At 45.3% G+C, this 16910-nt stretch overlaps 1 protein-coding gene across 3 annotated transcripts in view; it reads right to left on the reverse strand.

The window, feature by feature from the left end:
• The window catches only part of SMCHD1 (structural maintenance of chromosomes flexible hinge domain containing 1), a 621656-nt gene that overhangs the window by 414878 nt on the left and 189868 nt on the right, over positions 1-16910 (reverse strand). For all 3 annotated transcript variants that reach the window (XM_077492529.1, XM_077492527.1, XM_077492528.1), the window contains exons 11-12: positions 14688-14808; positions 1109-1292 (exon numbers count right to left, since the gene is read on the reverse strand). In XM_077492529.1, coding sequence (XP_077348655.1) covers positions 1109-1292; positions 14688-14808 — 305 coding nt within the window. The remainder of the gene's footprint in view (positions 1-1108; positions 1293-14687; positions 14809-16910) is intronic.

A 16910-nucleotide genomic window follows, 5' to 3' on the forward strand; every position in this document is an offset into this window, starting at 1 on the left:
CCACTGTATTTGTAAAAAATGTTAAAAACAATTGATCATTTTTCTTTCACTTCACAATTATGTGCCACTTAGTGCTGATCAATCACATAAAATTTCAATAAAAATTTATTTACATTTTTGGTTGTAACATGACAAAATGTGGAACATTTCAAGGGGTTTGGATACTTTTTCACGGAACTGTACTGTTTTATCAAAATAGTTCTGATATCGGCAAAAATAATAGTTACAGTATGTATATTCACCTAGCAAAGCCTAATAAGTTGTGGTGCTAGCAGCAGCATGGCCAGCCTCATCTTTCCTGCCTGCCAGCATTCCTCACATAAGGCCAGCAGAAGAGGGCTGGTCTTCAGTAAGCATGGTCTCATGACCACTCCTATCACAAAAGAGGTAAACATGACCATAGTGGTCTTTGATCAATATATTCAGGCCACACATTTCGGCAGCCTCATCACTTAATTGTAGCATTTATAACAACAAAGCACAACATGCAAGATAAAACATTCTGAGCAGCTATAAATGACATAAACAGCATACCAATGCTGAATAGAAATATTTCTAAAGCAGTACTATAGAAACATACTCAGCATCGATACACCACCGTTCTAAAGTATATCTAAAAGGCAAAACTTTTTTTTTGTAATTTTAGAAAGAGGGGAGAGGGGTTAGAACACCTGTCAGTTTTTATTGCTGTCCGTGTCCCAGTTAGGGAGATTCACCCTCTCTATTGTTCTTATAGCATGGGTATTGAAAGTAAAAGAAAATCCCAAATTTTGGGTTGTTACAGGGTTCATAAACCCTCCCTTACTCTACCCAAAATGAAAAAAAAAGTGTTGCCTGTAGTTCTATTTTAAATTGCGTTTATTGCAACTCAGATTGATTTTTATTTAGCATGCTGGACTGTTAATGATACTGCAAATAGGTGGTGACATGGTATTTTCTCATCTACAGGGCTGCTTTAACACATGACAGATATATCAAACCACTGTGGCAAAAAAGGGTTGTATTTTTACTGTACTTTATTCTCTCAACAATTTGTTGCTAACTGCAAAATTCAAAGAAATACAATTCATGGTTATTAAAAACAAAATAAACAAAAAAAGCTGCTCACCTGTCCATTTAATATCCTTGTAAAAAGTGTGTTTTTGTCCTGTAGTTTTAATCCCAAATCTAAGAAAGTCAGTTTATTTGTGCTGACTCCAAACTTGTCATTTGTAAATAACACTCCAGATATCCTATTATAGCACTCAAATGGAATAATTCCTCTTTTTTTAGGGACAGCACACCAATCAAAACTGTTAAGAAACCATACAGATATTATGTTACACATGTATTGTCTGCCTTAAAAAAAAAATGTTGTCCCTACCTCATTCTGTAGCTAGGGGATGCTTTATGAGCTTAGTACTACCCCTTCTTCATGCTTTAGACTACATTCGCCACATATACTGTACTCTACTGAAGCTAGACACACTATTCTCATTTGTTACACTCATTTGTTACGATCTGCACAAGTTTAGGACTAAAGCTTTCTACAATCTGCAAGATGTTATTTGGATCAAGTCACTGTCTACCAAGTTAGTAAGACTAAGGCTACTTCCATGCGGGGCTTTACCGCTGTTATTGCGGCGCTTTAAACCCCCGCTAGTGGCCGAATAAAGTGTTAAAAGCTCCAGCAAAGCACCACTGCCTGGGCTAGAGATCCTGCAAGTTAGACTTTTCTAACATCCTACAAGCACACCACCCCAGTGTGAAAGCACTTAGACCCCATTCACACCTGAGCGTTTTGTAGCTTGACGCCTGAAGCTACAAAATGCTGGAGGGGAAAAAATCCATTATTCTCAATGGAGATGGTTCACATCTCCACTCCAAGTCGCCTGAAGCCCTACGCCTGAAGCTCAAACAAGTTCCGGACCCTTTTTTGTCACGCAAATTGGGCTGATTTGGGCGTTTTTCTTCTTTTAACATTGGTGACCTTTTGCCCGGCACAAATTCGCGGCAAATCGTGGTAAAAAACGCAGTAAAAACCGATGTGAAACGCAGTAAAAAACACCGCAAATCGCGGTAAAAAACACCGCAAAAAACGCTTGAAAACGCTACGCTCAGGTGTGAATGCAGCCTTAGGCTCTCACACTGGGGCTGCAGGGGAGGCATATTTCAGGTGCTTTACAGCCGCTATTTTTAGCCCAAAAGCTCCTGAAAAATGCCCCAGTGTGAAAGGGGTCTAAGTTAAGCTATTTCATCACAACTGGATCAGATATAGAGACCACACAGTCATTTGTGCATTTTACATGTGTACAGTAAAAGCTGCCTGCATTACTACAAGGCATTCTGATTCCTGTGCTCCACAGACAGACACAGAGCTAAGCAATTGATACATTTCTCAGAGACTACCAGTTAAAGTATAAGTTCATCTTTGGGAACATGTCATATGTGCCAACCGATTTAAGGGTTTTTCCACTGTTGCAGCCTCTCCCCAACTCGCTGCCTCTAGTGACTGCGAGCCAGGATATTCTCCCCAAAAGCTGTCACAATTTAAAAAAAAAAAAAATAGTCTGTGCAGGGCTATGCCCACTCAGCCGGGTGCTGTTGAGACCTCTAGGCAGTTCATGGTTTCTTCCTGTCAGTTTAACTGCCTGCTCATATGAGCAAATAGCTGACACTGACATTGACACACTGCAGGAGTCCTGCATTGCGGGTGAAATGCTTTGCAGGCTCCCAGTAAAAGAAAAATTCTTTTTTTTTTTTATCTGCGTTTATTATTATTATTTTTTTTACAAAAGCGAACTTATGCTTCAACTCTTTCATTGTCAGGACAATGTCTGAGTAAAAACTTCATTTTCGGTAGAGGCAGAAACACAGCAAAAAATCACTTTGTTTCAGATCATTAACTTACAAGGCAAAGTAAATGCTTGATTAAACAAAACTTGGAAGGTGCAACAGAATGTTTGTCATTAGATTGTTGGGAATTTGACATTCAGTGTCCCCCCCATCTTTGACATATTTGGATCTAGACATCTCATTAAAGGGCATATTCTTTTATTCAGTTTGTGACACCCCCCCATGTTGAAGGCACGCGGCCTGGTACGGCTCGGGGGGGGGGGGGGGGCTCGCTTGTCCCTACCCCCTTTCCTGGCCGGCGTAGGGATTCCCCTTTAAGTCCATACCAGGTGACGGGGCCAGCGACGCCTCCTTCACTGGTCCCAGCTACCTGGAGACGTGCTCAAAATGAGCTGACTTTTCTCCGGGCGGGAAAAGACCGTTCATTTCAAAAGTACGGCGGGCTGGCACACACACGGCCGTACTGTCTGCCGAAATGCGAGTCCGGCGGACAGATTGGAGTGCAAAACTACTTTCTTAGTCCGCCGGACTTTTGGGTAAAAAAAAAAGTCTGCCGGAGCCTACAAACACTGGATTGTTTGATCGTGTGTATGAGGCATTAGAGAACCTTAGTTAACAAACAGCATCATAAAGGCCAAGGAACACACCACACAGGTCAAGGATAAAGTTGTGAAGTTTAAAGCAAGTACAAGCACCTAACAATGCTTACTCTAGTAACTTACCAGAGGCCACACTCATTTCCATAAGTTTAAAGCAGGGTTAGGTTATTAAAAAAATATCCCAAGCTTTGAACATCTCACGGAGCACTGTTCAAGCCATCATTCAAAAATGGAAAAAAGTATGGCACAACTGCAAACCTACAAAGACATGACCATCCACCTAAACTGATAGGTTGGGCAAGGAGCACATTTATCAGAGAAGCAGCCAAGAGGCCCATGGTAACCCTGGAGGAGCTGCGGAGATCAACAGATCAGGTGGGAGAATCTATCCACAGGACAAAACTATTTGTTGTGCACTTCACAAATCTGGCATTTATGGAAGAGTGGCAAGAAGAAAGCCATTGTTGTATAAAAGCCATAACTCTGTTAGCAGTTTACAAAGAAACCATGTAGGGGACACAGCAAATACAGTGCCTTGCGAACGTATTCGGCCCCCTTGAACTTTTCAACCTTTTGCCACATTTCAGGCTTCAAACATAAAGATATAAAATTTTTATTTTTTGTGAAGAATCACCAACAAGTGGGACACAATTGTGAAGTGGAACGAAATCTATTGGATTTTTGAAACTTTTTTAACTAATCAAAAGAAAAAGAAAAAGTGGGGCGTGCAAAATTATTCGGCCCCCTTGCGTTAATACTTTGTAGAGCCACCTTTTGCTGCGATTACAGCTGCAAGCCGCTTGGGGTATGTCTCTATCAGTTTTGCACATCGAGAGACTGAAATTCTTGCCCATTCTTCCTTGCAAAACAGCTCGAGCTCAGTAAGGTTTGATGGAGAGCGTTTGTGAACAGCAGTTATCAGCTCTTTACACAGATTCTCGATTGGATTCAGGTCTGGACTTTGACTTGGCCATTCTAACACCTGGATACGTTTATTTGTGAACCATTCCTTTGTAGATTTTGCTGTATGTTTGGGATCATTGTCTTGTTGGAAGATAAATCTCTGTCCCAGTTTCAGGTCTTTTGCAGACTCCAACAGGTTTTCATCCAGAATGGTCCTGTATTTGGCTGCATCCATCTTCCCCTCAATTTTAACCATCTTCCCTGTCCCTGCTGAAGAAAAGCAGGCCCAAACCATGATGCTGCCACCACCATGTTTGACAGTGGGGATGGTGTGTTGAGGGTGATGAGCTGTGTTGCTTTTACGTCAAACATATCGTTTTGCATTGTGGGCAAAAAGTTTGATTTTGGTTTCATCTGACCAGAGCACCTTCTTCCACATGTTTGGTGTGTCTCCCAGGTGGCTTGTGGCAAACTTTAGACGAGACTTTTTAAGGATATCTTTGAGAAATGGCTTTCTTCTTGCCACTCTTCCATAAAGGCCAGATTTGTGCAGTGTACGACTGATTGTTGTCCTATGGACAGACTCTCCAACCTCAGCTGTAGTTCTCTGCAGTTCATCCAGAGTGATCATGGGCCTCTTGGCTGCATCTCTGATCAGTCTTCTCCTTGTCTGAGCTGAAAGTTTAGAGGGACAGCCAGGTCTTGGTAGATTTGCAGTGGTCCGATACTCCTTCCATTTCAAAATGATTGCTTGCACAGTGCTCCTTGGGATGTTTAAAGCTTGGGAAATCTTTTTGTATCCAAATCCGGCTTTAAACTTCTCCACAACAGTATTACGGACCTAGCTGGTGTGTTCCTTGGTCTTCATGATGCTCTCTGCGCTTTCAACAGAACCCTGAGACTATCACAGAGCATGTGCATTTATACAGAGACTTGATTACACACAGGTGGATTCTATTTATCACCATCAGTCATTTAGGACAACATTGGATCATTCAGAGATCCTCGCTGAACTTCTGGAGTGAGTTTGCTGCACTGAAAGTAAGGGGCCGAATAATTTTGCACGCACCACTTTTCAGTTTTTTATTTGCTAAAAAAGTTTAAATTATCCAATAGATTTCGTTCCACTTCACAATTGTGTCCCACTTGTTGGTGATTCTTCACAAAAAATTAAAATTTTATATCTTTATGTTTGAAGCCTGAAATGTGGCAAAAGGTTGAAAAGTTTAAGGGGGCCGAATACTTTCGCAAGGCACTGTATGTGGAAGAAGGTCCTCTGGTCAGATGAAAACAAAGTTGAACTTTTTGGCCTAAAAGCAAAAGAAAAAGAAAAAAAAAAAAAAAGATTGCACATCACCCTGAACACACCATCCCCACCATGAAACTTGGTGGTGGCAGAATCATGTTGTGGAGATGCTTTTCTTCAGCAAGTACAGGGAAGCTGGTCAGAGTTGATGGGAAGATGGATGGAGAGCCAAATACAGAGCAACCTTAGAAGAAAACCTGTTGAAATCTGCAAGAGACTTGAGACTGGAGCAGGGGTTCACCTAGCAGGACAACGACCCTAAGCATACAGTCAGGGCTACAATGGAATGGTTTAGATCAAAGCATATTCATGTGTTAGAAAGGCCCAGTCAAAGTCCAGAGCTAAATCCAATTGACAATCTGTGGCAAGGCTTGACAATTACTGTTCACAGACGCTCTCCATCCAATCAGACAGAGCTTGAGCTATTTTGCGAAGAATGGGGAAAAATGTCACTCTCTAGGTGTGCAAAGCTGGTAGAGACATACCCAAAAAGACTTGCAGCTGTAATTGCAGTGAAAAGTGGTTCTACAAAGTATTGATTCGGGGGGCTGAATACAACTGCGGGCCACACTTTTCACATATTTGTAAAACATTTTGAAAACCATTTATCATTTTCCATCCACTTCACAATTATGTGCCACTTTATGTTGGTCTATCACATAAAATACATTTATGTTTTTGGTTGTAACATGACAAAATGTGGAAAATTTCAAGGGGTATGAGTACTCTTTCAAGGCACTGTACGTGGGAAAAGGCATCTTGGAAGTCTATGGATGCCAGATATTCCCCTCCTCTCAGGCAATAACTGACCTAGTAGACTTCACAAGAAATGTTGGAATTTAAAGGATATTTTATTGAAGGCTATCAAGTCCAGAATAAGACAAATGCCTCTGTTGAGCTTTGGAACTATGAACAGGTTTGAATAATAACCTTTGAATCTGTCTTGTGTAGTTACTGGCATATCAACTCACTGAGATAAGATATGGCTCAGGGCCTTTCGCAAATTTTGACTGTTCTTAGGCAGTTTTTGGTAAATTTGAGAGAAGAAAGGGGTAACAGGGTAGAGTTTTGAACTCTATTTTGTGCCTCTTTAAAACTACTAATTGAACCCACAGGACTAGGACATCTGTGACACCCGTGAGGGGGCCCATTTATTGGGATGTGGGCTGTGTGGAAAGATTGATGTGCATTGTGGCCCAAGTCTAGCTCTGAAAGGAAGGAATGAATATAGAGATTGAAGTTGGAGCCTGAGTAGAGCGATAAGGTGCTCTGTGTTTTGAGGGGGAGCGGGGGGTGGACTGAGGAATGGAGTTTGGAATCGTCCATTGTGGAAGTGAAACATTCCTTCCTGTGACATTTTTGATTAATTGGTAAAGTGCTTCCCCAAAAAGATGCCTGCTCAAAAGGACAAACATTTGAGATGATTATTTGGAGCAGCTACAGCTGTTCAGACTTTAATCGCAATATTCTGCACATGTGAACAAAGATTAGAGCCATTCTGGAAATTTGTGTCATCACAGGTTCTAGAGAATCCACAAAAAAAAGGGGCAGAGCAGAAGCTAACTGCAATGGTAAAGCATTAGGCTGGGTTCACACCAGTACGAATTGGATGTGGATTTCCCTGCATACAATTTGCATAGCTGGAGATTGTGACCGGCTCTCTATGGAGCCAGTTCACACATCTCTGCAGCAGCTCCAGTGCAACTTGCACAAGAGTCCTGTGTGTCTTTTGGTCCATTTCAGGTCGGAATTCAGCCCAAAATTCAGGAAATTGGACCTGAAATAGTGAATGGAGACGCACCGCTCCTGCTGTGAGCAGTTGCATTCTCAAGTGTGAACCCTGCCTTAATAGTACAGTGAAATGTTTAAGACCAAGACAGCAGGTCAACTACAGTAAAAGACCACTTTTTAGTTAACTCTTTTTCCACTGGATATAGTTTGGCAAAGATTTTTGGAATAACTATTCATTTTTAGAGTAATCCATTTGTCACAGACTCCACATTCTATTTGTTAATAAACAGGGAATATCTTGATAGATTTTGTTCTTTTTGTACACAAAGGGGCATGGAAAAATGGAGGAGAATCAAGTCCTCTAGTGTCTAAGCTTTTACACACAGCAGTAGGGCTTCTCCAGGATTAGCAAGCATGTTACATGAAGCTCCTGCTTCAGAAGCAAGTGTGGTAAAGAAAAGTCTTCTGCAGAATCCTCTAAAACTGCTTCTATATCCTCCCCATTCCTGTGCTATCAACCCTCTTCCTGCTGCTAGCAGCTTCAGTACGTCAACAAGCAGTATAACGTAGTAAAAGGAGGGGTGGGTGCTGTGTCGGTCGGTGAATTACAGAGAAAAGGATTTTATGGTGAGTACAAAAATCCTATTTTCTCTTATATTCACCGATCGACACAGATCCTCTCCGTAACTACATGGGACGTCCCCAAGCAGTGCCAAACGAGGGGTGGGAAAAACAGCATTAAAAACTTCATCCACCATGGCAAGTGGGAACTAGTGAAACTAAACCCACAAAAAAACAGCAGTGTGTGGATCTCCACCACAAAACCAGGTATCCTCAACAGGAGTGATCCCCCAGACCACAACCTTGCGAAAGTAACGCAACAGTGCAATAACGAAACAGTACTGTGTTTTCATGGAAAAACCAGGGAAAAAACTCAACAACAATTACATGGCCACCTGCAAAACTTTGTGGCCAAAACCAGCATCAGCCGATCCACTGACGTCTACCTTGTAGAACTTGGTAAATGTATGGACAGACGACCAGGTTGCCGCCTTACACACCTGAGCGACAGACGCTTGGTGTCAGAATGCCCAAGACGTTCCCGATTGCTCTTGCAGAGTGGGCCGTGACTGGAAAGGGAGGCACCTGCCCCTTCAAGGTATAGGCTTGGACTACAATCTGTCTGATCCACCTGGAAATGGTGGCCGACGAGACCCCCATACCCTTCTTAGGACCAGCCACCGAAACAAACAGTGAGTCTGACTTCCGAAAGGAAGCTGTGACAGACAGGTATACCTTCAGAGCCCTAACCACATCGAGAGTGTGAAGGGCCACCTCTTTGGGGTGCTTCAGCTTAGGACACAACGATGGTAATACTATGTCCTCATTGATATGAAATGCCGAGACCACTTTCGGTAGAAAGGACGGTTGCGGACGCAACACCACCTTATCCCTGTGGATGACCAGATACGGCGACTTGCAGGACAAGGCCGCCAGTTCCGACACCCTCCTGGCCGATGTGATGGCCACTAGAAAGATCACCTTCTGTGAAAGGGTCAACAGAGGAATCTCCCTGATATTCTCAAATGGTGGCTTCTGAAGCGCCAACAACACCAGGTTCAGATCCCACGGAGGCAACGGAGGACGCACCGGAGGGACTACATGGCGCACACCCTGAACAAAAGTACTCACTAGTGAGTGAGACGCTAGGGGGGGGGTCGCTGAAAAAAAGCCAAAGCTGAAATTTGCCCCTTGATGGTGCTCAATGCAAACCTCTGGTCTACACCTTGCTGAAGAAACAGCAGGATCCTGGATATAGAGAAGGAGCGCGGATGCCACCCTTTCTCCTCACACATGGAGATATAGGCCTTCCAAGTACGATGGTATATCTTCCTGGAAGAAGATTTCCACGCTCTCAGCATAGTCGGAATCACCGAGTCCGACAGACCCCGGTTCCTCAATACCTGGCTTTCAACAGCCAGGCCGTTAAAGCCAGCGATGGTAAAGCAGGGTGAAAGATTGGACCTTGAGATAGGAGGTCCTCTCGCAACGGCAGACACCAGGAATCGTCTGGTACCAGGTCTGCGTACCAGGGTCACTGAGGCCAATCTGGGGCAATCAGGATTACCGGAATCCCCTCGGCTTCCACTCTGCAAAGCAGACGTGGCAACAGTTGCAGCGGAGGAAAGGCATAGATCAGTTAGTACCGATCCCACGGAGCCACCAGCGCATCCGACGCGTCCGCCCACACATCTCTTGTCCTGGACACGAATCTGGGGACCTTCTGATTGAGTCGGGAGGCCAATAGATCCACATCTGGTGTGCCCATTTCAGGCACAGCAGCCTGAGTACTTCCGAATGCAATGCTCATTCTCCTGGGTTGAGCATCTGACGACTCAGATAGTCCGCCTGCCAATTTTCCACCCCTGGGATGTAAATGGCTGACAGGGCCGAAACGTGTCGCTCTGCCCACCGAAGAAAGTGAGCGACCTCTCGAGCAGCAGCGGAGCTTCTTTTCCCCCTTGGTGATTTATGCCACAGCCGTGGCGTTGTCTGACTGTATCCTGGTTGGACGCCCTTGAAGACACGTTGACCACGTGTGGAGGCACAGTCTGATCGCTCTCAATTCGAGCAGATTGATCGGCAACTTGGATTCTTCCGTCGACCAGAGGCCCTGAGCCGACTGAATCCCCATCACTCCACCCCAGCCGGCCAGGCTGGCGTCCGTAGTGACCACCGTCCAATTTAGCGGAAGGAACGATTTTCCGGGCGGAATCACCGGGGACCTCAACCATCAGATCAGGGAATCCCTGACTGACTGGCTCACCTGGATGTGCCGATCCAAGGACAAGGGAGATTTGTCCCATTTTGTCAAGATCTCCTTCTGAAGGACTCTGGTGTGGAACTGGGCATAAGGTAGCCTCGAAAGAGGCTACCATGAGCCCCAGCACTCGCATGCAAAAGCGGAGTGATGACCACTTGCTGTTCATCAGTGGTTTGACCGCAGATCTGAGAGTCTGCAATTTGTCTGAGGGGAGAAAGACCCTCGATTCCCTGGAATCCAATAGTAAACCCAGGTACTCCAGATGCTAGGTCGGCACAACCGCCGACTTCTTTAGGTTCAACAGCTACCAAAATTCTTGCAGAGTCTGCATGGTGATCGCCACATCCTCCTCTATTTCTGAGGCGGAAGAAGCTTTCAGGAGATCGTCTAACCCACGATCGCGATCCCGCGTTGTCGCAGCAACGCCAATACAGGAGCCAGTACTTTGGTAAAAACTCGGGGGGCTGATGCTAGGCCAAAGGGAAGAGCCACAAACTGGTAATGGGCTTCCCCGACTGCCAAACACAGACATTTTTGATGCCAAAGGCATATTAGGTATATGCAGGTACGCATCCTGGATGTCCAAAGACGCCAGGGAGTCCCCTTGATGGAGTGCAGCAACCACTAAGCGAACTGATTCCATTCTGAACCTCTGCACTTTTACAAAGTGATTGCGGGCTTTTAAGTCCAAGATTGGACGTACCCCTTCCCTCTTGGGAAACACAAACCGATTTGAGTAGAACCCCTGGAAGCATTCCAAGTCCAGAACTGGTACAATCACCCCCTGATTCAGCAAGTCCCTTACTGCCCCTAGCAGGGCCTCCCGGCGAACCGGGGACGTGTGTATGCTGGAGGGGAAGAATCTGTTTGGCGGGCAAGAGAGAAACTCTATCTTGTAACCTGCGGAAATCAGATCGCAGGCCCATTGGTCTGATAACCGGAAGGTCCAACGGGCTGCAAACTCCCGAAGACGACCCCCCCACCCGAGACACGGGTGGGGGCAAACCTTCATGCGGTAGCACTTTTGTTTGCAGGCTTGTGAGGCTTGCGGTTCCAGGGACATTCTGACCATCCATGGACATCCTGTCGGGCTTGGGTCATTTTGCCGAAGCACCGGGCGGATGAAAAAGCCGCATGTGAGCAGAAAAGGAGGGGCCTTGCCTGCGGCGTAGCTCCTTAGCTTTCCTGGCCTGTGGGAGTAGTGTACTCTTAGCGCCCGTGGCGTTTTTAATAATGTCATCCAACGAGGCTCCAAAGAGCCGTTCGCCAAGGAAGGGAAGATCCGTCAAGGCTTTCTTGGATGCCTGGTCAGCAGACTAGCATTTCAGCCAAATAAGGCGCCTCAGCACCAGGGCTGACATTGAGGCCCTGGATAGCAGAGGGAGAGTATCCAGGGCTGCGTCACAAACGTACTTAAGGTCATGCACTAGTTGGTCTGCTAGCTCCACGCAGACAGGGGAGGCATGCTGCTCTCCCAATTCGCGGTGCAAAGGTGTTGCCCACTCATTCAATGTCTGCGACACCAGAGCGGATGCCAGCACAGGTCGCACGGCTGACCCCACAACCGAAACAAGGAACGAGCCACTGCTTTGGCCTTCCTGTCCGTGGGGTCCTTGAATGCAGGAGTACCCTCAACTGGGATCGTGGTTACTTTATTTAACCTAGATACGGGGGGGTCCACGACCAGAGGAGCCGACCACTTTTTAAGAAGGCTTTCCTCAAAGGGGTAACGCACCGCCAAGTTTTTGGGGACCGAAAAGGTCCGTTGCGGGCTACCCCATTTCTTGTAGATGAATTTGTCAAAATAAGTCAAATACGGGAACAACTTAGGTGACTGTGCTGGCTTGTGGGACCCAAAAGGGACCGGTACATCAGCAGAAGAATCCACTGGCTCCTGAATCTTCAGGGTATCACGCACAGCTGTGATAAGTGCTCCAACCAGCGTCTTGTCGTGCCCGGACCCAGACGGGGAATCCTCCTCACTGTCCAAACGGTCCTGGTCAGCCACGTCTGATAGGTCAGAGCAGGGGTCTCCAGCCACAGCAGGGCCTGAGTCTGCATCAGAGCTCTCCCCAGAGGACGGGGGGGGGGGGGGCAGAGGACTCTTACGTGCACCTTTCCTACCACATGCCACCTCTATCTTAGCAACATAGTAGTCAAGGAACACCGTCAGGGTGTCCATGCGCACCGCACTAACCGCAGGTGACAAGTTTGCTATAGCCTGGATTTCGGGGAAGAAACACCAGTTTCTGAAGCCATGCTGACCCTATCCTGTTATCCTGCCTGCCACCTGCAAGGGGACTTAGGACAGTGAAGGACCCACCCTCTTGATGCCGCCGCGTGAGAGGGGGGTGGGGGGGGTACTTAGTGCTAGACTCACCACCCTGGGGCGTTCTGTGAATGCCAACAATAGTGCCTGTAGTCCCTAGGAGGTTCCCAGATGCAGAGAGGAGAAAAAACTGTCAGCAGCTCCTACAGCGGTGCAACGATTTGCAGAACAGCTTCAGCGTTCAGCACAGAGCCATCCAGTGTCCCACACACACAGTGGATACAGGAAGTAACAAGAGAAAGCACCCGTCATGCTGTCGCAAGAGGCCAGCAGTGAAGCTCCCCAGGGGAATCTATAGCTTTCCCAAATCCAAGATGGCCGCCGGAACGGCGCCATGTGGTGAACAGAGAAAAAATATAAACGATCTGCCTGCTGACAGACACCTCCACAAAAACTGCTTTTTTGGGACCCCCAGACCTGGACTAGGACTGAACAGCAACCACACAGAGCCCCCAAAAGGTGAGAAACAGTGACCCAACACACACACACATACACTGCCCGCAGATGCATGCAGACATCCCCCGCAGAGGGGGAAGGGAGGGGTGATAGGGACTTGGGAGAGAAGATAAGGAGGTGAGGTGGCCCCCGAATCGACCCCCCAGGGAATGCCCAGCTGCTCCCCCCACGAAGCAGGGAGAGCCGTACTTACCAGTCCCGAAGAGCTGGGAGACATTCCATCACAGAGCTACACCTGCGCAGTTACAGGGTAGCTGTTGGCCTCAGTATACTGTGATCCAGACATCAGTAGCCCGGTCATATGTATACCCCGGAGCATTGAAGCTCACCGACCACCGCTGGAGCATGAGGTATGTTGTGGCCTGCCGAGCCGTAGCTGCAGCCTGCTCACGCTCGATGGCCGGACTGGGGAGACTACAAGGATATCATTAACCAGCCTGTCACCCAGCCGGCAGTTGATAGATCTCAGGATATCTCATCTTGCGCAAAAAGCAGAAAACCTGCAGTAAAAATATGGACCGAGAGGCCCGCAGGGTTTCCTAGGTCATTCTCCTTACTAGGAAAATTAAAAACTGAAGCGGCTAGCAGCAGGAGGGTTGATAGCACGAGACCCCCCCGGCGGGATTAAAGTTCTGTGTATTGTGTAACAATTTTTCCTAGTTTCTCCTAATGGCAGGCTATACAACCCATGTAGTTACAGAGAGGAGCTGTGTCGGTCGGTGAATATAAGAGAAATACCGTTCTATGAGGTTGAGTGAAGTGCAGGCCTTTAGCAGGGCAAATATTTGCCTGATGTTTTGCCATAGCTCCCTTTTGCTTGGTTTAAACAACAGCTGCAGGTGAGGGTATTACACGGTGGGGGAATCACGGCGTAGGCTGTGGCACATAGGGTATGCATGTCTGGAAAGAATGCAGCCACTCGGGTGAAGACCGTCCCCTAGCAAAGTCCTCCTGGAAAAGGGGGCAGTGCATTAGGACCTTATTAAATATCTAGGTGGAAGTGGCGGTAATGTGTGCGATCAATGGAGCAATGCAACACCTGGTCATCCACTCGAGACTAAGCTCTGAGAAGATGAATTTTACCACCAAGTTTTAAAAGTTTACACTATAACTTGGATACATTCTAAACATACTGTAGCTCAGTTTGATGGAAGAGTTGAAAATGGAAATCAGGGAATGTGGGGAACTCACGATTTGTTTTACTGATTTTCAGTTGTGACATCTCTACTGCAAGAAAAACAATGTACTAAAAAAATTGTACTCAAACAAAATTTTGCCAAGTCTTTTCAAAAACGTGCTACTCCCTTAGTCTTTAGGTTTTATTAGTTGGGGTCTATTTTTCCCAGTCACGTATTAAAATTAATGTCACCACGTTTGCAGACATGTCACATTTATGTTTCTTCCTGCAGCTGTTGTTTAAAAACCTGTAATCTGACTTTGGAGCACACATACTTAAGTACAACTCTTTGTATACTGTAGCACACAAAGCTTAAAAACAAGGTTAGACTATTATTATTATTATTATTAGACATAATTTCTATAGTGCCAACAGTTTGTGCATTGCTTTACAATATTAAGGGAGATAATACAATTACAACATAGTTCTATACTGAAGGAAAAGGAGGGCCCTGCTCATAGAGCTTACAATCTAAAGGGGACTAGTCCTCGAGTAAATTTATAGGTATTGTAGACTACAATGCTTACTTGTGAATTGTGGTATAAGGAATAAGCCTTCCATTCCAAAAACATTCAAAGATTGGCCTTTTCCCTCGAGCTTCATTCTCCAGTGGTATACAGTCATCATCGAATTCATCATCCTCGTTTTCTATGAAAAAACATAAAATTAAATTAAGTAGTTTATGATAAAGAAGAGGGCCCATTGACACTGATCAGATTTTGATGCGCTTTTGGTGTTTAACCATTACGATACAGCGCACCTTTCGCCCTCTTCCTTCCCAGCCCAATTTTCAGCTTTCAGCGCTCTTGCACTTTTAATGACAATTGCGCAGTCATGCTGCTCTGTACTCAAATTAAATTTTTATCATTTTGTTTGCACAAATAGAGCTTTATTTTGGTGGTATTTATTCATGACTCCGTTTTTTTTATTTTTTGCGATATAAGCAAAAATAGAGCGGAAATTTGGAAAAGAAAACAATATTCTCTTCTTTCTATTTTAAAAGAAATCCAATAAAATTTAATTTTGTCATAAGTTTAAGCCAAAATGTATTCTGCTACATGTTTTTGGTAAAAGAAAATTCTGTTAAGTGTATAATAATTAGTGTGATCACGGACATATGTACGCAACTGATCATGTACAGATGTGTGCAGGTGATCACGGACATATGTGTGCAGATAATCATTGGGACATGTGATTTTAGTGGGACATATGTGGGGGACATGTGTTTTTATTATTTGGGGACATGTGTGTTTTGCACTAGGTTGGTGATCAGTGAGTAAAAAGCTGTAAAACACAGTTCATACTCACCGATTACCAGCCGGCTGCAGCGATCCGCTCTCCTCAGTGACGACTTCCGTGTGAGGAGAGGAGAGCCGATTGGCTAGCAACCAGCTGTTTGTTTACATCACATGCCGGCTGTGATTGGACATGGCCTTCATGTGATCAGGAGGGACCAATCACAGAGCCCTCCTGCCGATCCGAGATGCGTCGTGTCCGGGTGACACGAGCGCATCGGGATCGCAGCTATGAGCGGGCACGTGGGACCCCCCCCTCCTTCTGAAGGACGTTCCTGAACGTTCAGTCAGGAGAGAGCGTAAAAATTAAACAAGGATTCCCCACTTAGGAGTGATGTGAATGTATGCCTCCCTAAAACAAACTTCACACGGTGAAATCCGAAATATTTAAAATCAAAAAAAAGGGAAATGGCGCTGTTCTATCATAGATGGTAAATTGGGGATAGTAAAAGAGTTAAACATGACAGAGGGGAACCAATTCCCAAACACAGATAAGAGGCTGTGTGGAATGTGTAGTGAAGGCCGTGTAATGGTTTATATAGATGATAAAAAGTATCAAGCAAAAAAACAATAGAAAATATGTATGTGGTAATAAAGTTTTAAGTGCATAAACCAATTATTTGGCAAAAAACATAATACAATAAGGAATAGAGTCCAAAAAATTTACAATAAACATAAATTAGTGTCCATATATCAAAAATAAATAAAAAAAGAATAAACTCCCAAAAGTGACTGGTGCAAACTCAGAAATGTTGGTGACAGTTTATCTTGAATTCCAGTGTCAGAAGTGTAAAAGTGACTTTTCCGTGCTCCCCTCTCGTATTTGCACTCACCAGAGTGCCTTACTCCTGCAGGGGTGAAAGGCGTAGGTTTGAAATATACTCCTATCCCTGGTGGCCCAATCCCAGGGTGTATCATCCTCTGCTGCCTGGTACAAACGATCGGATCTCCACCTGGAAGCTTGGTCCCTCCTGGGGTGAGTGGCGTGTCATGGGGTAGGGACAAACTAATACCCTGTGCACACGGTCAGACTTTCCGACCGAAAATGTGAGATCGGATCGTGTTGTCGGAAAATGTGATCGTGTGCGGGCTCCAACGTACTTTTTCCATCCGAATTTTCGACACACAAAGTTTGAGCGCTGGATCTAAAATTTTCCGACAACAAAATACAATTGTTTAAATTCTGATCGCGTGTAGACAATTCCGACGGACAAAGTGCAACACATGCTCAGAATTAATTTACGAGACAAAAGCTATTGGCTACTGGCCCGTTTATATTTCCGTTGTACGTGTTGTATGTCACCGCGTTCAGAACGATTGGATTTTCCGACAACTGTATCAGTCTTTGTCAGTCTTTCGCACATGCACTATGTATTTTTTCTGTACTAAACCAAACATTTTTCACACACAGTATCATTTACCACTATTGTTAAAGTGGTTGTAAACCCTTACAAC

The sequence above is a fragment of the Lithobates pipiens genome, unplaced genomic scaffold (assembly GCF_037356315.1).
Source record: "Lithobates pipiens isolate NorthernLeopardFrog02 unplaced genomic scaffold, aLitPip1_a1.2 Scaffold_19, whole genome shotgun sequence".
In the NCBI taxonomy this organism is placed as follows: domain Eukaryota; kingdom Metazoa; phylum Chordata; class Amphibia; order Anura; family Ranidae; genus Lithobates; species Lithobates pipiens.